Source organism: Vicugna pacos, chromosome 3 (assembly GCF_048564905.1).
Source record: "Vicugna pacos chromosome 3, VicPac4, whole genome shotgun sequence".
NCBI classification, from domain to species: domain Eukaryota; kingdom Metazoa; phylum Chordata; class Mammalia; order Artiodactyla; family Camelidae; genus Vicugna; species Vicugna pacos.
This window is the reverse complement of record NC_132989.1, coordinates 44,385,116-44,407,043: the sequence shown is the minus strand read 5'-3', so window position 1 is coordinate 44,407,043 and position 21,928 is coordinate 44,385,116. Positions and strand designations below refer to the sequence as shown.

Below are 21,928 nucleotides of genomic sequence, written 5' to 3'. Positions count from 1 at the left end.
TTTGATAAGGATGGCATTGAATCTGTAGATTACTTTGGGTAATATGACCATTTTCACTGTATTATTTCTTCCAATCCAAGAACATGGGATATCTTTCCATTTCTTTTAAGTCATCTTTAATTTCCTTAGTCAATGTTTTGTAGTTCTCCACGTGTTAGTCTTACACTTCCTTGGTCAGATTTATTCCTAAGTATTTTATTTTTTTGGATGCAATTTTAAAAGGGATTGTTTCTTTACTTTCCTTTTCTGATATTTCATTGTTAGTGTAAAGAAATTCAGCTGATTTCTTTATGTTAATCTTGTATACTGCTACCTTACTGAATTTTTTATCAGCTCTAGTAGTTTTTGTTGGGAGCCTTTAGGGTTTTCTACATATAGTATTATGTCATCTGCATATAATGACAGTTTTATCTCTTCCCTTCCAATTTGGATCCCTTTTATTTCTTCTTCTTGTCTAATTGCTATAGCTAGGACTTCCAATACTGTATGAATAGAAGTGGTGAGGATGAGCTTCCTTGTTCCAGATCTTAGCAGGAAGGCTTTCAGTTTTTCACTGTTGAGTATTATGCTGGCTATAGGTTTGTCATAAATAGCTTGTATTATGTTGAGATATGTTCCCTCTATACCCACTTTGGTTAGAGTTTTTATCATAAATCAGTGTTGAATTTTATCAAATGCTTTTTCTGCATCTATTGAGATGATCATGTGATTTTTATCCTTTCTCTTGTTGATGTGGTGTATCACTTTGATTGATTTGTGTATGTTGAACCACCCTTTTATCCTCGGGATGAACCCATCTTGATCATGATGTATGATCTTTTTTATGTGTTGTTGGATTGTGCTTGCTAATATTTTGTTGAGGATTTTTGCATCTATGTTCATCAATGTAATGGCCTGTAGTTTTCTTTTTTGGTAGTCTTTGTCTGGCTTAGGTATCAGGGTAATGGTGGCTTCATAGAATGAATTTGGGAGTATTCCCTCCTTTTCAGTCTTTTAGAAGAGCTTGAAAATTATTGGTATGAGCTCTTTATTGTATGTTTGATAGATTTTCCCAGTGAAGCCATCTGGTCCTGGACTTTTGTTTGCAGGGAGGTTTTTTTTATTGCTGATACTTTTTCACTTCTAGTGATTGGGCTGTTCAAATGATCTGTTTCTTCTTGATTCAGGTTTGGTGGGCTGTATGTTTCTAGAAACTCATCCATTTCTTCTAAGTTGTCCAATTTATTGCTATGTAATTGTTCACAGTATTCTCTTATGGTTTTTTGTATTTCTGTGGTGTTGATTCTGATTTTTCCATTTCCCTTTCTTATTTTGTTTATTTGTGTCCTCTTTTCTTCTTGGTGAGCCTGGCCAGAGATTTGTCAATTTGGTTTACTCTTTCAAAACACCATCTCTTAGTATGATTTTTTTCAATTTTTTTTAAGTCTCCATTTTATTTCTTCCCTGATCTTTGTTATTTCTTTCCTTCTGCTAACTTCAGGTTTTGTTTACTCTTCTTTTTCTAATTCTTTTGGGTGGTAATTTAGGTTGTTTATTTGAGATTGTTCTTGTTTTTTGAGGAAGGCCTGTGTTGCTATGAACTTCCCTCACAGGACTGCTTTTGCTGCATCCCATAGATTTTGTGTGTTTGTGTAGATCAGTGCTTATCTTCATGGACCATGGAATCTCAGCTAAGTGAGAGTAAAAAATAGGAGGTAGAAAGCAGAGAGTGGGATGTTAGAAATTGGTATTTTTGAAGTGGTACAATTGGTGGTAATGATGAGGCCTGGGATATAACCATAAGAATAGGTTAGTAAGGATGAGTGAGGGAAGATAATGTTGGAATTGAGGAAGTGGTAAAGAAATTAAGAGGTAAGGATGTTGAATGGAGCATTCATATGAAAGTTGTTGTTAAGAATGATGAAATAAAGTTGCTAAAATATGCTAAAATCTTCAGTATAGGATGAGTGAGAAGAAGACAGTAAGATAGTTACAAGGAGAGTTTGCAGGTTGTATTGGCTGATGGCAGACATTTCAAAGCAGCTGGAGTTTTAGAGGCACAAGGGAAGAGAAATAGTTTGGACATAGTAATGAGTATCAAAAAGGATACCTATCCTCCTTCTAGGCCCTATGGTACATTTCTTACTGGGATGAAACAATTCACCAGTTGAGAAGATTGTAAAGAAGTCATGAGATGCCCAGGTTTCTGTTAGGTCAAGAAGATAAAGAGAGTAATCAGACTTGACTAAAATTCTGTAGTTATTGGAGATACCAGACTCACGTAAGAAAAGCTCAATGTTTTTATCTGTGTCCCACATTTGATTTTTGCATGTTCAAACAGCAGTTCCTAGCTTTCAAATCCTTGTGGGTTAAAACTTGTTCTTGAATTTAACAAAGCTCCAGCTGCCAAGTCACCAAGTATGTTAGTGACAATGTGTACTTGTTGATATGTCAGAAAACAGGATGCTAAATTAAGCAGAAGCTATGCACAAAGAATTGTGAAAATGTAAGGCATTTGTCTTATTTATTTATTTATCCATTAATAATTTATATTTTGCCTCCTTCCACAAAGGATCTAAGAATCACAGTTCTGTACTTCACATTATGTTCTCTGGTCATTGTTTAAACTAAAAATAAGCCTAAGAAGCCAGAAAAATAACAGGGACAAAATAAGACTTATGGCCTCAACCCCTGCAAAGAAAATGAGATGAAGCTAACCATTTTATGTGGAAATGCTGCTTTACTTGACTGACTCCTAGAGGAAGTAGAGCAGTAATCTCTAGTCACATAGGTCACCCTAACTTACCAAGAGGTTTTGAAGTTCCAAAGTCTAGATCTAGATCACAGTGAGGATAGCCAAGAGGATCTAGTCCACCAGAAATCTGATGTTGTAGTCCTTCTCTTTTTCTCCAGTTCATTCGCCACATGTCTCTATCCATCATTCTCACGTGCAGAAACTGGTTTTCCTTTTTTCCTCTTAATTCTTCATTACTTTCTTCACATGTTTAGAATCCTTCCTCCCTTCTTTTCCTCAACCTTCCCAACCTCATATCTGCTGTGTATCTTAATGAGGACTCATAGTTGATCAGTTCTGTTCCAATGATGGAGCCTTTTTCACTGAAGTTACTCTAGAATTTTACCTCTTATCCATTTCTCTTTCTTCCCCTTATGGAGGCAAACAGCAAAGTTGGGATTTCTTTCAACATTAATGAATCTTGATTTCTTTGGAGTTTTAAAACTGTACAAGTCTGTATAATCACTTATTAAATTGTTTAATTTTTTTCTTATGTATATTCTTCAAAAAGTATATTTTATATTGAAAGTATATCAAAAGCCATTAAAGTTGACTATTTGAAACTTGACTTAATGAGAATGAAAGGATATATTTCTTCGAATAGTTAGGGCAGCTTAAATAGAGGAGCTAAAATAAGGCTTTACAGAAAAACCCCATGCATTCAAGCCACTTTATGATTATCCACTTCATATTGGCTACTAGAGCAGTAACACAAAGAATATAATTGGAAGACAAAGCTCTTTCTAATGAGCAATAAAATACAATGAATTAAAAAAGCCGAACTGTGGTTCTACTGCTATCAATCTGGTTTACCTGTGACTGTTAAAAACTCAAGAGTGTATTGTGATTGAACAAAACTTACAGGCCTCCTCAGATTCCTTCTGCCTGCATGTCTTGCATACCAGAGAGGGATGGATTGCCCACTGGTCACTTCATGCCCTAGACCACCAGACAGACACCTGAAATTTCTGGCTCCTCCACCTACTTCTAGATTTGATGACAAGGGATATGGCATCGTAAGTGACTGCCAAAGAGACTAGATACACAACCCAGAAGTATGGAAAAGTTAACACTGCTGGGCAAGATTTCACCAGTGGGAGACAGGAGGAGGTTCCTGGGCAGGTAAATTCCTCCTCTTCCCTCCTGCTCATGAACTTCTTCAAGGCATAGTGGCCATGTATAGCTCCTCTGGAGAAGTACTGTGTGCCAGTTGGATGCAGCTGCCCATGTGCCCTCCTGTATCTTTACAGCTCAGTACAGCCTGTGAGCTAACTGTACTGTGTCACCTCTTACTTTGCTGCACTTCCCTTTTTCCCCATTCTCCTTGTCTTGGGTTTGTACCTTTTAAATAAGACACCTGCTTGTTGATCCTAGCCTTACATTTATTTTCTGGGGAACATAAATTAGAATTTTAATAATACATATTTTTATAATGGAACATTGTTAGTAATTAAAAGCTACCATTCTTTAAGATATTTTGTGAATAGTGAAGTTTCGTTTTATGGGTTTTGTTGTTGTAATGTTGATTTGTTAAAGCCATCTGTTGATGCTTCTCAAGATGCTAATTATAGTAGCACTTGGACGCTAATTTCAGGTGGCAATAATGGTTGTTCAGGTAGCTGCCCGTTGACCTCTGTGGCTTACTTAACAGTTATTTTCTAGGAAAATAGCACTCATTTTGAGTGGCAATGTCAGGGCTCAGACCCTTTCCTAACCTACCCAGGTGTTTGGAAGGGAAAGTCAAAAGTGGGAAAGAAACAATGTCTTCTGGAACAAGAGAGATATTGGGAAGGTGTGAGATGAGGTGGCTGTCAAGACACATATCTGTATGACCTCCAAGACATGACACCTTTGGAGGAACCTCCCCCAAAGTTGGGTTGCCTAGGGACCTCTGAGACTTTGTTTCAAAAAGATGACAAATGACTTTAAGCTAATCTCCCTGAGAAAGATTTTCTGACCTCAATCTTTTGTCCTTGACTTCTCAGTCATTTATCTGCCTGCTCTTTTGTCCTATTCTCCTTTGAACTTTATCCCCTGCTGGTTTACTTGGTTGTCATTACTTTGACTGCAGTCCAGATTTTTGTCACTCAGTTTACTCTCTTTGGATTGATAGTTTTTAATGCCCCATTTTCCTCTAACTTCCTTCTTTTATGATTCTTCTCGGCCTGCACTTAAGTCATGACCTGCACCTCATTCAACCTGGGCTCTAGCATTCAACAGAGCAAAAAGGAGACTGCATTCACATTTTTCTTTTATTTAAATTATTATTGCAGTCTTACTCTCTTCTTTCTATTTTCAAATGTATGATGTTAAGTTTTCTGAAATAGTGGCTCTCAAGCTTTAGGGCTTTAAGAGGTTTTTTTACTCTCTAAATTATTAAGAATCCCAAATAGCAATACACATTTACTATACTAGAAATTGAAATAGAATTTTTCAAAGTATTTATTAATTAAAACTATAACAATAACGAATCTATTATATTTTAACATAAATAACACTTTAGTGAAAAATAACTTTATTTTCCAAAATTTAAAAATACTCAGAAGAATAGCATTGTTTTGCATATCTCTTTACTATCTGGCATAAGAGAAGACAGTTTGATTCTCATCTGCTTCTGCATTCAATTTGTTGTTTTGTTTCAAGTACACACAAAAAAAGAAAATCTAGCCTCACTCAGATTTGTAGTTGCGGGGAGACTCTCACATATACCCTGAAAGAGTCTTAGGGACCAGGACAGGTCCTCTGATTATGCTTTGAAAGCACTGATCTGGAGTACAGTAGAAAAATAATCACCCTTTTCAGAATTACCTTTCAAGAAAAATTAATTCTGAACTAAAAACAAGTAACTACATTAGAAGATTGCTAGTCCAAATAATCTGGTCTGTTCTATTTCCAAAGTTTAGATAACTTAACTCTCAAAGAACTAATTTTTTGAAGGCATCTCAATATTTAATTTGTGACATAACGTATTAAAAAATAAATTTGCTTATAATTCATACTTGTATTAGAAAAACTTTTGTTTACTCTAAATATATCATGTGAAAAAATTAAAGGATCCATCTCTCACTTATTTTACAAGGATCAAAAAAAATACGAAAACAAGGAGGAAAAAGTTATATTACATAAATACTAAATGTGTAGTAAGAAAAATAGATTTGAATACCAACAGTCTTAATTTAGGGACATTCATGTCCTTAAAACATTTTTAAGCATCATGAAATTTTATTTTATAATATAATACAAATAAAATACAATATAATACAGAATACATTTATTTTTATTAGTGAGGAAATCCTTGTTTTGTAGAGAAGATCGTGATAAAAAATAATCTGTATTCACTGAATGATTACTCTTGTATCTAAACAGTCAAAGTCATAGAAGTAGACAGTAGGATTGTCCTTACCAGGGGATGGGTGAAGGAGAAGATGGAGAATTGTTGTTTAATAGGTATAAAGTTACAGTTATACAAGATGAGTAAGTTCCAGAGATCTACTATACAACACAGTGCCTGTGATCAACAGTAATGTATTATTCACTTAAAAATTTGTTAAGAGGGTGGATTTCACGTTGTGCTCTTACCGCAAACACACACACATACCACATATGTGCACAACAAAGGACACAGGAAACTTTTGGAGGTAATGGATACGTTTATTTCCTTGATAGTGGTGATGGTAGCACGAGTGTATACATATGTCCAAACTCACCAAGTTGTGTACATTAATTATGTGTGGGTTTTGTATGCCAATTATACCTCAGCAAAGCTAGAAGAAATTTTTTAAATTTTAAATAATAAAAAATAATTATAATCCATATCCAAATTTTCTTCAACAGCATCTACAGAAACTGAAATGGAGAATGAGCCAAGAGCTCTTTGAAAGAGATCTGTCAGTGGCATGTGCCTGTTTTAACAATTTCTCTCTTTTTGAGAGCTCTCCTATTTGATACAAGTGGAATGTCTCTTGCTTAGTAGAAAATTTGCATGTCATAGATGATTTTTTTCACTAGGTGAAAGAACTTCTGTAGCATTTTCCTCTAGTACTCTATTACCCATGGACCATGATATCTATATCCCATGGACTAGACTGTCTGACATCACTGAGTGGCCGTCAGCAGCCTACATATTGTGCTATCATCACTTTAACAAATATTTCTTCATTTTATATTAACATTAGTGTGACTATTAATGGCTAGTAATTTCAAAGACTTTTATAGTTATTCCACTGTTTGGTAGTGGTATTTTGACTCATAGAAAAACGATCTTCCACTGAACAATGGAATTTTTAGAGCGAAACTTGTTTATAACTTACGTCCTTCTATCTTCTTATAGCATTATGTAGAGGAGTCTTATGCCTAAAATCTTTCCTCTGAGAAAGATCATATTTTGCTTGTTTTTTCATACGCTCAGCATTGTTTTATTATTTTAAACTTTATTTATGTATTTATTTTACAATATCATATTTTTAAATTGAAATATAGTTGATGTACAATATTATATCTTATAGGTATACAATATATTGATTCACAATTTTTAAAGGTTAGGGCATAGTTATTATAAAATATTGGTTACATGCCCCTTGTTGTACAATACGTCCTTGTAGCTTATTTCATACCTGATAGTTTGTACCTCTTAATCCTCCACCTCCATCTTGCCCCTTCCTCTTCCCTCTCCCCACTGATAACCACTCTTCTCTACATCTGTGAGCCTGTTTCTTTTCTGTTACATTCACTAGTTTGTTGTATTTTTTTAGATCCCACATGTAAGTAATATCTTACAATATTTGTCTTTTTCTAACTTATTTCACTTAGCATAATACCCTCCAAGCCCGTCCATACTGTACACTCGGCATTGTTTAATAAAAGGCTGAGCACTTAAAAAACTGTATTAGACCCTTACCATGTATTTTACATTCATTACGTATACATCCAGAGATCCTTAACTTCCCAGTTCCATGGAACACATTTTCTTGTTAAATAGATCAGATTTTTAAGCTTTTCTCTGCCTCAGATATTTGGAGAATATGATGAAAGCTGTAGATCCTATTCCCTCCCACAGAACACATAGATCTGAGGAACAGCTTTTTTCAAATCTCTACTCCAGTCCTTCATATTGGCTAGAGTCATCATTTCCTTAGACCTCTTTACTTTCCTTCAACTTACATCACTGGTAGCATCAAAACAACAAGATTACTGCCCAGAAGAAGAGAATAACATAGCAGAATTGAGGTACAAATGCTACATAGTGTGCTTGGCTCATTCACCAGCTAAGTGACTGACATCAGCATTTTAGCGTGGAATTCAAAAGAGCTTCTAGGAGAACTTTTAAATTACTATTTGGTAGGGTCCATTTGAGTTACTGGTAGTCACATTTTTTAATATAAATTCTGATGGCAAGATTTTATTGCTAATTGATAAATGTATTAATAATGATTTATTGATTAGTCTGGGACATGGAAGAAGCAGAGAAAGTAATACCTTGTGCAGATGTAAAAGGGAGGGAACAAATTTTAAACACAGTTAGCAAGAGAGTCTTCAGTGCCTACCTATACTTATTCTTTGAAGAACCAAGCCTCATCTATTCCCTCACAGCTGGTCAAAGGAGAGGGCTCATGATCCATGCTCATATCTGTCACAGCAACATAGTTCCTAGATACAGGAATATCCTGTAAGGCACAGGAAGCAACTAAGGCCATGGAGGATGCTGCCTTGAGGTTAGATATATACATGTGGAGTAGGTCTCTTGTCTCTTTTCCCTTTGAAATAGAAGACTGAAGAATATTGGCTTAGGGTTTCTGGTGGCCATATTTTCTGCCATTTGGAAAGGAGAGGTGGGAAGGGAGAGAGGGACCAAGAGCTATATTGTTTGAGTCTGAACCTCTAAATTTAGCTGTGTCTGAAGATGGTTTTACTCTGACTTCCCAGTTTCATGTGTCAATAAATAACTTTTTTGACCTAAGCAAGTTTGAGCTGGGTGTTTGTTAGTTGTGACTATAGAAGTTTTGATGAATACATAATTTGAGTTGCAGATATGGTTTAGTGTGTGGAACAGGCTGGTGAAGCAGCTTCCAAAGTTCCTGAGTCATAGAGCACTGGGAGTATTGAGATGTATGTCTTCTTTTATTCTTTCACTATGAAAATCCCAGAACCTGTCAGTTTCATGTAGTCACTTGAGTTAGGTTATTTCTTACCAACTTGTTTTTCTCTGTTCATGGTTAATCCTCCCTCATATATAACTGCCTCAGATTAATTGTCAAGAATTAAGATGCACAGATCATATCTTCATCCTCTCATCTTAGTCAAAATTTATAACTGATGCTGCATTTTTATATTGGTTATTTATGAATATTTTAAGAAGTGTTCTGACTTGCTCAGACTAGCATCCATTCAATATAAGTAGAATATATTTTTGATTTGCAGTATTGTGAATTGATTTTTTTAACTTCTTTTTATTGGAGTATAGTCAGTTTACAGTATTTTGCCAATTTCTGGTGTACAGCACAATGCTTCAGTCATACATGAATATACATATATTCGTTTTCATATTTTTTTCACCATAAGCTACTACAAGATACCGAATTTAGTTCCCTGTGCTATACAGTATAAAGCTGTTTATCTATTTTATATATACCAGTCAGTATCTGCAAATCTCGAACTCCCAATTTATCCCTTCCCACCTCCTTTGAACTGATTTTGAGAATTTGATTTTTCTTTGGCAAAAATACATTAAAATAACCTGAGCCTTCTAAATGACTGTATGAATGACCAAAAATTTTATTATAGTTTGAGAGGTCATAGCACAACCATACGTCCATATTAGTGTTTTATTTGTAGAGTAGTAAAACAGAGACTCTTGGAAAATTTCTAATTGTAATGGGAACTTGTTTGCAATTTCTTATAAACATTTTTTTCTTCTCATAGAGACTAAAAACATTTATAAATGTTGATTACTTTCTTGAAGTGAGTTACTGTAGGCTCTGACAAAATTATATTTGCCAGGAAATAATATATAATACATTCATATGTTGCAACCAAACAGAAGAACATAAAAAGTTTGTAAAAGTCCCTTGAACTTTGTAAAAGAACCTTGAAAATTCTTTATTTTCAAAGAATATATCCTTGTTGGTTAATGTTTCATTAGAGAATAAAAATTAAATGAATGAATGTTGTTTGTCATCATCTTAAAAGTTGTGGTTGGTTATCACTATAGAAGCATGATTGGATTACTCCTCAGTCTCACCCTTCTTCCTCGAGAGATGTAACTCAAAGGACAGAGTTCATTCTCCATTTGAAGCAGTCTCTTGGTTATACCCACAGAGCTTGTTGTGAATTGCACATAAACTTCTGTATGTCCGTTTCTAAAACCTTGTGAGCTGTAACACAGGGTTCTAGACAGCTCAGATGGCAGAATCCATAGTAAGAGTGCAGGTATTATGTATATTATTGCTTTGATGGATTCTGTTTAGAAAGGAGGACACTAAAACCCTTCTGGCTAGTATTTGACTTTTAGAGGTCTGAAACTTCAGCTCATTGTCATTAAAAAAGTTAACCACTGACCTGGGGAGGGGAAGCACTCCTCATTTTGTAGTATCTTAGAGTAAATGTCTACTATCTCAAACAGAGATCAAGTGGTGAACCAGCTAGGTTTCCTTAATGGCCCACAGTGGAAACTAGCTCTGGATAACTTAAGCAGAAAAGAAAATTCAGTGGCTGACAAAATAAGAAGGCTCAAAGGGCAAACTAGCTTATGCATAACTGAATCCGTTGGGTCACATTATGCCAGCAGTACTCATTCTTCATCTTTTAGCAACGTTTTTTTCTCTGTTGGCTCCATTTTTAGTAAAGTGGTCTCCATATGGTATTAAAAATGGTCCATGTAGTGGCTCTATCCTCCTTTGCTCTCACAATTTTAGAGGAAAATACCTCTTTCTTGATTATGTGAGCAAAATTTGGGAAGAGGACTGTTTGTGGTGACTTGGATCTGGTGGATATCCCTGACCCCAGCCGCTATGGCCAGAGAGCAGAGTACTCTGATTGCATAGGCTGGATTATGTGCTCACTTCTGTGGGAGAAAGGCAGCAAAGTGATTGGCAGCTTCAGTGGGTTTGGGACAGGGATCCCCCAAAAAAAGGAAGAGAAAGAGGAGAAATAGGCTGAAATGAACTTATGTTTAGTGGTGACAGCAATGACTTTTGATAGCAAAGGGGTCATGCAAGGGGTCTGACAAATTGTGACCCATATTTGTAACTAGTTCTACTTTATGTCTGAAGCAGAGGGGAAAGAAATGCAGCTGGACAAAAAAGGGAGGAAAGAGACACAAGAAAGTCTTTGGAATTAATGTCTGCCGTTTACCTGATTGATCCAGGTGGTTATTGCCATTTCTGATTCTTTGCTAAAATGAAGACATTTCTAAGGTGGGAGTTTCTTTCAGTTTCCCTTTTTCATTTTGCCTTTTAGGTGGACAAAAAAATCGTAAGAACTGAGATAGGAGTTCTTCTTCGTCTCTCTCATCCAAACATTGTAAGTGGTTTTAACCTACTATTTCAAATAATCTCCAAAGTTATAGAATGGGATTTTTGTTCTTTACTGTCTATACTGACAGTGAGAAGGAGACTCTTAGGCTGCAGTGAGTAGTCACCATGGCCTAGCTCTTGTCCTTACCTGATCTCATTTTTCAGTTCTTTAGCTGAATAAATCTTAAAAATAGTGCCCCTTGGAAGAGTTTCAAAATGAACAAATCAGCAATATATACCATCTTTATTTTCATGCATAAAAGGATAACTAAAAATTGGAGGGGTTTGTTTCACTCTAATAAAACACTGGCTTTTTTCTTTTTGTGTGCCCGTCGTATTAATATGCCATTGCTAAAAATGCCTGTGAAGAAAATGCATTGCTTTCCAAAGTCATTTCAGTCTCCTATGAGAGAGTACTTGCTTCAGAAACAATGTGACGATTCAAATAAATGAGGTACTTGAATGGGGAAAATAAAATGTTCTCAGAAGCTCTGCTCTAGGCTATGTCCAGACAAGGCACTGAGGGAGAGAGCTGGGGAAAAGCTTTCTTGAGCTGATGAAGTGAAAAGAACAAAATCATTTTCCAGGCCATAACTTGTTTTTATGAATTGAGCCATCTACTTAAAATATTTCACTCATTTCTCTGAGGAAGTTGTGGTGTCCAGGAGGATAACCTGCAGTGCTTAGGTTTAAGGCAAAGTGCTTAAAACATACATTAGTTAGCAATGCATTCAGCTATAAATAATAGAAAACTTGAATACAGTGGTCTAAGCAAATGGTTTCCTTATATTGTAAGAAATCAGAAGCCAGGCAGTTGTTAGCAATGGTTCAGCTCCTCAGTGATGCAGTCCAGGTTGCAGACACCTTCCATCTATTGGTTCTACATCCTCAATGAATTGGCTTTCACCTTCGTGCGTTTCCTTCGTGCTCCTAAAATAGCTTCTCCATAGTCTTCACAAGTCTTCAGGTCTATAGTTAAGACAGAAAGGAGTGGAAAGGCCTTACCAGCAGAGTCCAATGAGAAGAGTAGAAGCTTTTCCAGCTGCAGCAGAATGCTCTTCAGATTTTACTGGTCAGAGCTAGTCATAAGATCACCCTAAACTGCATGGTGACTGGAAAATTGAAGTACAGGATTATCATAGGTGGCTTAAACCAATCATGATCCATAATTGGAGACTTGGCACCTCGCATCCCTAAATAAATCAGAGTTCTGTTTGCAGTGAAGTAGGGGCAGAAGGGCTTTGGGTGAGCAGTTAACAAAACGTGCCACATGTAATTACCACTTTTACATTATCTATCTTTTTTCTTTCAAAGAGAAGTCAATATGGAGTTTTCCTCGAATATAGATCAGTCCTGGTCACAGGATTCTCAGCAGGAAAATATCCAAAATTGAATGGATTATCTGAATGCGATGAAAACCCTGTTAAAGCCAATGCAATCATGTTCACTACTTTTCTGAGTATCTTTTCATCTACCAGCAACCTTTTAGCTGTGGAGGGATTTCTTTTCTATACAAACAGACATTAACCTAGTTCTGTTCTGTCTCAGACCCCTAATTCCAAGTTCCTAACTAGGAGGAAAAGGCATTTGTGTCTCTGGCAACCATGATGATTTCAAATGGTTTACAAAGTTTTGTTTGCTTGCTTCAGTTTTTTTAGTTATGGAGCAATTCAGAAATGGGGGTGATTTGGTAAAATTTAGGAAGTGTTTCTAAGGCAGATATCTTTCAGCTATCAAAAGGAAAAATATAAAAATTCAAAAGGATGTTTAAAGAAATGAAGTAACTGGTTTAAAAAAAAAAAACGAGAGTGACAAATGACTGCCTGATACTTGAATGAGGAACTTTTATTAATTGTGATCCAACATATTGCTATTACAAAGAGTGCTGTTTTAGTCATAGTTTTAGTTATTTCCTAGAAAGATGAAAATAAGAAATTCGTGATTTTTTTGTATCTTTCCCCAGATAAAACTTAAAGAGATATTTGAAACCCCTACAGAAATCAGTCTGGTCCTAGAACTCGTCACAGGAGGAGAGCTGTTTGACAGGTGAGTGGGTCCTGGAAATCTAACCACAGAAGGGTTTTGCTTCCAGTCACCACAAAATAACCAAAGAAAAGTTTCTCCTGAAATTGTTTATAATGACATATTATACCAGTTGATAACTTCTACTAAAATAAATCTTAAGAGGAGTGTAGAATGGAAGGAGAGTAGTATTTGATAAGATGTGGGTAGATGAAAATTTGGGATGCTTCATGAGTAAAAAGAGAAACTATTGTACTATCTATTTATATTTACAAACACTTACTTCCCCAATAAACAGAATTTCTAAAGTCATACTGAATCTAAATAGTAAGATTTATGAGAATATTTTGTGTAAAAATATTTGATGAAAATTATAGAAAGTTAAACATGTATTATAATAGTATTCTCTATTATGATCCAAAAGCTCATAAAAATCAGTTCTCTCCAAATGATTGTCTCTAGGCCTATTTTCTCTATTTGACTGTGTAAAGAGTTCCAAGTTGCAGAGAAAAACATGTTCTGTTACATCCAAGTATAGCCAATTTTAGTTGCCTGTTCATATGTTCATCACTCAAGGCAGAGGTTTGAAGATGGCATGGAGTATGCCTGGAAATCTGGTAGATCATAATACAGGCAAACTATTTGTACAAGAGACACATGCTTTAAATTTCCATAGCTTTCCCACCTTCCCTGTCTTCTCAGGAGAATTCCCTGTTCCCTCTGATGGGCTCTTTGGAGCTCTTTGCTATGCTTATCAGGGTAAGCAAACAAGAATGGAATTGAAAGAAGACAAAGAAACAAATAGGTATATAATAGAAATGGTAAGAATCTGTGCACTGATATAAAGGTCTTGCTGGTTAAAGAATGGGTTGAGAGAGAAGTGGTCTGCAGACAGGAGACAGAAGAGAAGCTGAGGGAACTGCTGATATAGCCTGAGTGCCTGGAGTACAGTAAATTCTGAATAAATATTTGCTGAATGAATTAGTGAGTGAGCAACCGCTATAAATGGATGAATTCTGAGGAGAAAGATACCTAAAGGGGTGGGTTTAAAATGTGCTGGGAGAGGAGCACTCCTCTCCTTCCTTCCCACCGCAACTCCACCCAGTTAAGTTTACTGCCTTTCCAAGAGTTTCCAGAAGTATTCATATTGGTTTTCAAAGTTTCTGTCTGTTTTTAATGTTACACAATATGGATTTGGATCTTCAGGTAGGAAAAGTCAAATGTCCCAGCTTGACTGGAGCTTCATACGTATCTTCAACAGATATAAAAATTTGTTCATATGTATGTTGAAGTTTTCTTAGAACAAGTTATGTGAATTTTAACTTATAAATTTGTAACATTTTAACTATATTCATTCTTTTCAAGTAAATGATTCATCTGAGCGTAGGTAGCCTAGGCATATACTTCTTGTGGCACTTGGCTCATAGTCAATTGAACTTGGTTCTAAATCTTGAAATTAGGAACAAATAACTAAGTTAGAGTGGTTTGCTTAACTTCTCTGAATCTCAGAATAAATTAGAAGCTGTTCTATGCTGCTAAGAAAGCTGAGACACTCTGATCCACTATAAAGATAGCCTTGTTCTAAAACTACCATGTTCCCGTATGCTTAGTCAAGACTCTTCTGGACTAGCTTATTTGAATGTTGCCAAAATTTGCCAATAATGGCTCCTTTTTTGACACCTGTTTAGCTGACACTTTCATGGACACTAGGTACATTTAGAGAGTCAGTTTATGGTTAGATCCTGCTGTTTTGGAGCCATGAGGTCTCCCTAAGGAAGATTCACAGGAGCCATAAATTCTTCCTAATGAGGATTTCTCTGCTAATCATAGTCTATCAGAGAGAAATCTCCTGTTTTTTGATTGTAAATAATTGTGGGGCAGGAATGTCACACAAAAAAGCTCTCATCTATGAATAGCACTAATTACCTTCTTATCTCTATTTGTTTGGATTATTTTGGAATCCCTTCTTCTCAATCTTTCTTTCATGAGAGAATTCTGGTTCTCTCATCTTGTAGTCTCGTTGGTTTTGAAGGCATAGAGTTAATTCAGCTCTAGATAAAAACGAAAAACTAAATGCTGTTGATAAATTTCGTTTACAGTGATAAATGGATGAAATACTCAGATTTAACAGGGGGCATCTAAAGAATGGCAGAGGGCCAATAAAGCACTCAACCACTCTATGAACTCTTAATGGTCTTAGATGATAGATGTTTTTCCCCCTGAACGTTGTTGTCCACATATCTATTGCCATATCTGAGATGAACTTGGTTTCTCCATCAAGTTACTGAATTTTACAGTTATCTTTAAAATTGTATCAAACTGAAAATATATCCTGCATCATTATCCATATATTACCTTGTTTCTTGAGAGTTAGAAATCATAATATGGTCTCTTTTTCCTGTAATGAGGTCACAAACTAAATTTATTTAATTATGAAGATAGAAATTCATTCCTGGCCTAATGATGAATCTAATAGTATCTAATGAATAAACTAATGGAGCAATTGATGAAGAGATAATTATATTAGTCCATTATAGTCAAAATGATTGTATTTTATTAGCAAAAGATCTGTTCTGTGGTGCTCCTAAAAACCCAAACATAGTAAAAATCCAAGTGGAATCTGCTGTTTCATGTAGAATATAAATAGTAAATTGTATAGGACAATTTTTGGAATAATATCAGTGATACATTGCATCCAAGAAAATCTCCAAAAAAAAAAAAACTCTACAAAATTATGATATCATGGGAAAAAGAAAGCTCCAGAGGTTTTCTCTTCCATCTTTCTCAATCTAGTCACAACTCTTAGAAATTTATTGAACTTCTTAAGTGGACAATGTGTGAAGCTGTTTACTTTAAGAGTAAATTTTCAAATTTTCTTTTTCTAAAAAATGATTATATTTTAAGGCAACCAATTTAGCAGTATCCTTATGATCTTCTAATCTAAGGGATTTTTTTCCCTTGATTTTTGTCTAACTCTCATTATCAGACTATTTTGTGGATTTTTTAATTCTTATTTTTTGTTGTGCTTTCCAGATTATGTTGTTCAAATGCCAAACATTATGTATAAAAGGCTTTAGAATTTGAGGCTTTAAATGTTGTTGCCTTCCAAGGGAAAAGATTTTATTTTGCTCCAGCAGGCAGTTAAGGTAAGGAACAGATCACTTTAATCTGATCAGATATTGCCTGATCTAAAGCTGGACTTCCTGAAGGCAGATCTATTTCTTGTCAACTCATACTGATAGAGTTTTGCTCTTTAAGGGTCCCAATTGAAGCCAGGGGATTTTTCCAGGCCCCCATTCCTTGACAGACCCTAAGTGCCAACTTCTTTTCCCTCCACCCTGTGAGATGGCTTGTCAGCTGCTGGTTTAGAATTCTCTTTAAAGAGAGAGCAGAGGCATCAGATGTCAGGTTTGCTTCTCTGGGTTTTTCTTCTCTCTGAATGTTGGCTCATGAAGAGTTCACTTCCTTGGTAACTCTCTGATGTCTTCAAACATACTTTTAAACACATTTTAGTTTGTTTTCATTGTTTTTGCCTAGAGGCTTATCTACCCATTGCTAAGAGCAAAAATTCAGTACATATGGTTTTAAAAGCTCTTTTACAGACACTAGTGTATTTTCCTCTTTTATGTCAACCCTTTGGGGCAAGCAGAATGAAAAGCATTGTCCCTGCTATGCAGATGTGGAAACAGAATAAGTCAAGGTAAATGAGCTTCCCAAATTAGACAGCCCAGACAGACTGTCTCTGGTCCAGCCCTTCTTCATATGGCCTCACTGTCTTTCATATTAAATTCAGTTAGTCCCTTTCAAATCATTTTCAAGAGGATAAACTATTGTTTATTATGTTTATGGAGAATCCCTGATGTATTGGCTGATCTTCTGCAAAACTACATGTGTAGTAACCTGCTTAATCACCCTTCAATTTTTTTGAGACATTATTATCCCCATTTTTTCAAGATCATAAACTGAAGAAGTTGCTAAGTCATAAAGTCATGCTTGAAAATGGTTTCTATCTGACTGCAAATTTTTTTTATTTTCTAAAACCAAAAATACTCTCTTAAAACTGTAGTAAGTTATGAATATGCAAGAGAGATAGTGGGTATGTTTAGGGATTATGCATTTAGTCCATTAATTATCTGACAAAGCCCTGGTATATCACTCCTAAAAGTCATTTCTCCTTCAACATTTCTGAGTCTTACTCTTGGTGGAAATAAATGGAATTTTCAGGACACTGTCATTAAAAGAAGATTCTAGAAGTAGAACATAGGGCTTTTCTCCAGTCTCCATGGAGGTGTATCATGATTGGTATTCTGGTTTACTAAGCTCAGAACACATCTGAAATTTATCAAGAGTGTTGTGTTAAAAATTAGTCATTAATATAATTTTCTAAAGGAAGATCTATATCATCTAATTGTCTAAAAGAATAATTAGTCACCATAATGAGGGCCATTTTTGAATGCCTGTTGGGATCCTGGCAGCGCAGGACATTTTGCTAATCATGATCTCATTTAATCGTCACATATACAGGTAACCTTGATGGATAGATACATTTTTATAGACTAGATAACTAAGAATCAGAGTGATCCATAAACTACCATTAAGTCACTCAGCTTATATTGGATCTAATAATAATAACAGCAGCAACAATAATTAAATGAAATTGGACTCAAGTATGTCCAATTTCAAAGCACATGAAATTTTTCTACCATGTCATTCTGCTGCTATGTAAGCAAATGTCAATGCTCTTAATACTTAAAAATGAAACATCAGATTAGAAATGTAATACTTTGTTCTGCTTGAGGGTTGGCTTAAATTTAACATTAATATATATATAGTTGTTTTTCAACCATGAATATTTTAAATACATCTCTTTATGTAGCTTTATCTGGCTACATATGAAGAAAACATATAGTTTGATTTGGAGTATGGTTATAGTCTGCTTTTTGCAGAAGCTTGGCTATAGGGAGAAGAAGAAAGATGAGGTTGTAAAAGGAAACACAGGATAAATGAAGTCTGATTTATTATTTTAAGCTGGCATATTGGCAACATCTTACCTTGCTGTTGGGAAGGAGCCCACAAGATGGGGGAGCAGGAGAGATCTGTGTGAGAGGGACTTTTATTTGGAACAACATCGCAGAGAAGACACAGAGGGAGTAAGATCTAGAGCCACATGAAAGGATTTGTTTATGTTAGAAAAAGTTTCAAGTCAGTTCTTCCAGTCATGGCAATCAGAACCATTTATAGTCTGGCCTCACTCTGCCATTCCAGATTCAGTGCCCACTTTCTTCTCTTCTCACCACCATGTTAACCAAAGAACATTGTTTTCACCCTTACAGAGCTCATGGTTTAGAAGAGGGTAAGTAAAAGTGTGATATAGACCCAAATATTGTTTTTAATGCTATCACCTCCCAAAAAAAGTGTATTAGAGCTTACAGAGAAAACCATAATATCACAAGATAAAAAAATAAAAGAGGACAAGGGACTAAAGAAATAAAGATAAGAATCAGTAGTACACGAAAAACATATCATAAAATACTTTACTTTTGCTCAAATTTGGTCACACATTTGGCTATAAGGATTCATGTGGGGATGATAAATGCTGTAATTAGGGCATAAACAGTACAATGGGCACAAAATAAGGGGGTCTTCTAAGTCAAAAATGCCTTCAGGGGTCTAATAGGGCCTTTTAAGCTGAATCTTAAACGGGAAATAAGAAATTAGCAGGTCCAGGGTAGAAAAAGTGCAGAGTGATGTCAAGGCAGAGCACATTGGTGGGGGTTAATTTGTGTTTCTTAATGTCCATCTTAGAAGCTGTTCTAGGCAGAAAGCAAGCAGTTGCTAGATATTTGTTGAATGATTCAATAAACTCTGTGCTCTTGGGCGATTTATATAACATCTGTGGATCAGGCTTTTCATTTATAGTATGAGAGAATTTGGATGAGGAATCCCTTTGGCCCATTCCCAGGTCTACAATTGGATTTGGCCTCCCCTTTCTCCTACACTGTCGACTCAGCACCGACATTGATCTGCAATTCCCTCACTCTATCCTGAGCTTTCAAATTTAACAGGTGCTAGTAGTACCCTTTGAAATTATTTTTTTAAGCATATGAATTTAACACTCTTTGGGAGAGTTCTTAGAAAAAGCACCATTACTGACCAAAATGCCGTCAATGAAATAAGAAAAAGTAGTGAATGACACTTATAAAAGAGTGGTGGATTTACACAGGGTACAGCAGAATTAGTTTAAATAAAATTTTGTATGCATCAGCATAATAATGTGCTGGCAGCCCTTAAGACTTGGTTCCTGAAACTCGTGTTCTTTGTCCTATGTCATTCGATCCTTCTGTATACATTCTCACCAGACCAATGTCTTTCTCATATAAACCGATGGTCATGTAATACCATCTCCATTTGAGAAAAATGCTGTCATTGGTGGGGAAAGTAGTAGGGCTCCTAATCTTTGTGCCAGGAAGTCTGAGGGCTTCAGGATATAATCAGATTAGAGCTTTTCAGCTGCATTGCCTGTGCTAACTGCTGGACTGGAGACGAGCTCAATTCAATTTGCAGCAATTAAGGTGACAGAAGCAAATGTACAAAAGTCATATTTTAAAACAGATCCATGGAGAGAAATAGTCATCGCCTGTGTTTTCTCATCCTACAATTTTAAAATGATGAGAAGAAAAACAGTCCCAACTCTGGGGAAAAGGAACATGTGGGCCAACATAGCAAACAGTGGAAGTAAAAGGCATGGTCTTGGAGTGAGAAGGTGCATTGAGGCTGGAGAATCACAGCCTGCGAGCCAAGGGAAACACACCCCATTACACTTCCTCCCCAGATTCCAGATAAAGTCTAGGCCTGTTAGTGACTGAAGGACCTGTAGGAACTGGGACCTCAGAGCAGCCTTTTGGGTCAGTTGTAATTAAAGTCCTAGGAGAGATTTTATTTTTAGCACTGAGTCTTCTAGCCCAGATTACAATGGAATGATAGGAAATTGTGCAGAATAGCTGCAAACTACACAACCCTGGGCCTTTGAAAATGATCTTAAGATGTGGGTAGCATTCTAACTACCTTCTTATTTTACAAAGTATGAAAAGGAAATTAGTTTACTAAATCTGAAGAGAAATCTAGCAATAAGTATGTTTAAATACGAAAAACAAAGATATCAACCAAAATTATCCTCCTATTTCACAGCCCTAAAATCCCTACAATGATTAAATATCTCATTTCTTCTAAAAATTGAAGACACTAGTATATTTTGTATAAAGCTATAAACTCTTGACTGTATATATATGGTTCAATTTCATTTCAATGGCAATTTTTTTGAAATTCCAGCTAAATTTTATGTTGGAATTAATATTTGGTATATGAAACAAACACTATATTTTGCTGAATTTGAATTACTTTTTGTTCAAAATTAGTTTCTGAAAAGATTCATATTATTACAATAATATCTAGAAACTACGTAACTCTCAGCTTATCCCTAAGGCCAGCAATAATATTTCTACCTATTGCATTTTGCTTTGGGAAGCATGTATATAGCTGTTCTCCCTCTGAATCCATGGCCAGTGTACTTGTAACAAGTGAGCATCACTTCCCAGTCCAGTACTTTTTGTTCCCCATGATAAGGAGCACAGGCAAAGGAGTTGTCCAGATGTCCACAGTCTGAAATTTTTCTGACATTCATTCACTTAGCAATTAGTATTGATTCCACAGATATTTATTGACCACCTACTATGAACAAGACTTGGAGCTAAACTCCATGGGTGATCAGCCAATTAACGAGTGAGAAGGCCAACAATTTTGCCATAATACTCTGCAGAATGTTTTAGCCAAATACATCAACTGTAATCATGCTACATATATGGAGAGGAAAAGATTGTAAGATTTCATTTTCCTTTATTTGGTCACTAATATCTTCACTTACAATCTTAACTCTAAGTGATAAACCTGCATTTATCCTGCTATTACTCTTCCCAGTTGGTCATGGATAGTTTGGGTGTTACCTCAACTTATACAATATTTGAAAATTGAATGCCTCAGTTTCAGCAACCTATCCTTATGACAGTCTGAGGAACAAGTCAACTGAGAACAAAATTCCTTATAGCAGAAGAAGCCTGGAAGAGAGACAGTTGAGTTGTGATGGTAGGACCAACCTATGATATACAGAGTTCACACACACAGATGAGGTGGAGAAGGCACCTGCATTTATGCTCCTACCCCACGTATGTACTCTAGAAATGTTTCTGACAACAGAATTAATAAATTCCTTGGCTGTATAAACCCTAGTATAATATGTATTATATCTATAGTGATGGGTTTTTTTTTGTAATTTCTCTTTTATCTATGGTCTTTATCTGAGCCAGGACCCAAACTTATTCTTTATTATATCCAGCAAGTACCTGGCTCACATTAGGAAGTTAGAAATACTGAGTGGATATCATTATACCATCCTCATGATCCAATTCTCACTGTAGTCTTAGTCCTTTTTCTTAGTGTCCCTCCTCTCCAGTCCTGTGTTACTCCTCTACACTTATCCCATCCCCAGCTCCCACCCTCCCTGCAGCTAGAAACCTTCTATACACCCTTTAGCTTTGTGCTATCTCTGGAATCCTTTTCCTACCCTGCA

The 21,928-nt window shown here is 35.8% G+C and overlaps 1 protein-coding gene across 3 annotated transcripts in view; it reads left to right on the top strand.

The window, feature by feature from the left end:
- CAMK4 (calcium/calmodulin dependent protein kinase IV) overlaps window positions 1-21,928 on the top strand; it is a 190,335-nt gene that overhangs the window by 107,187 nt on the left and 61,220 nt on the right. The window contains exons 3-4 of one of the 3 annotated variants that reach the window (XM_006203975.4): window positions 11,228-11,290; window positions 13,247-13,329. In XM_006203975.4, the coding sequence (XP_006204037.1) occupies window positions 11,228-11,290; window positions 13,247-13,329 (146 nt within the window). Of the gene's footprint in view, window positions 1-11,227; window positions 11,291-13,246; window positions 13,330-17,612; window positions 17,830-21,928 lie in introns of those variants that run through there. The other 2 variants (XM_031673183.2, XM_072958281.1) reach the window with 2 other exon arrangements.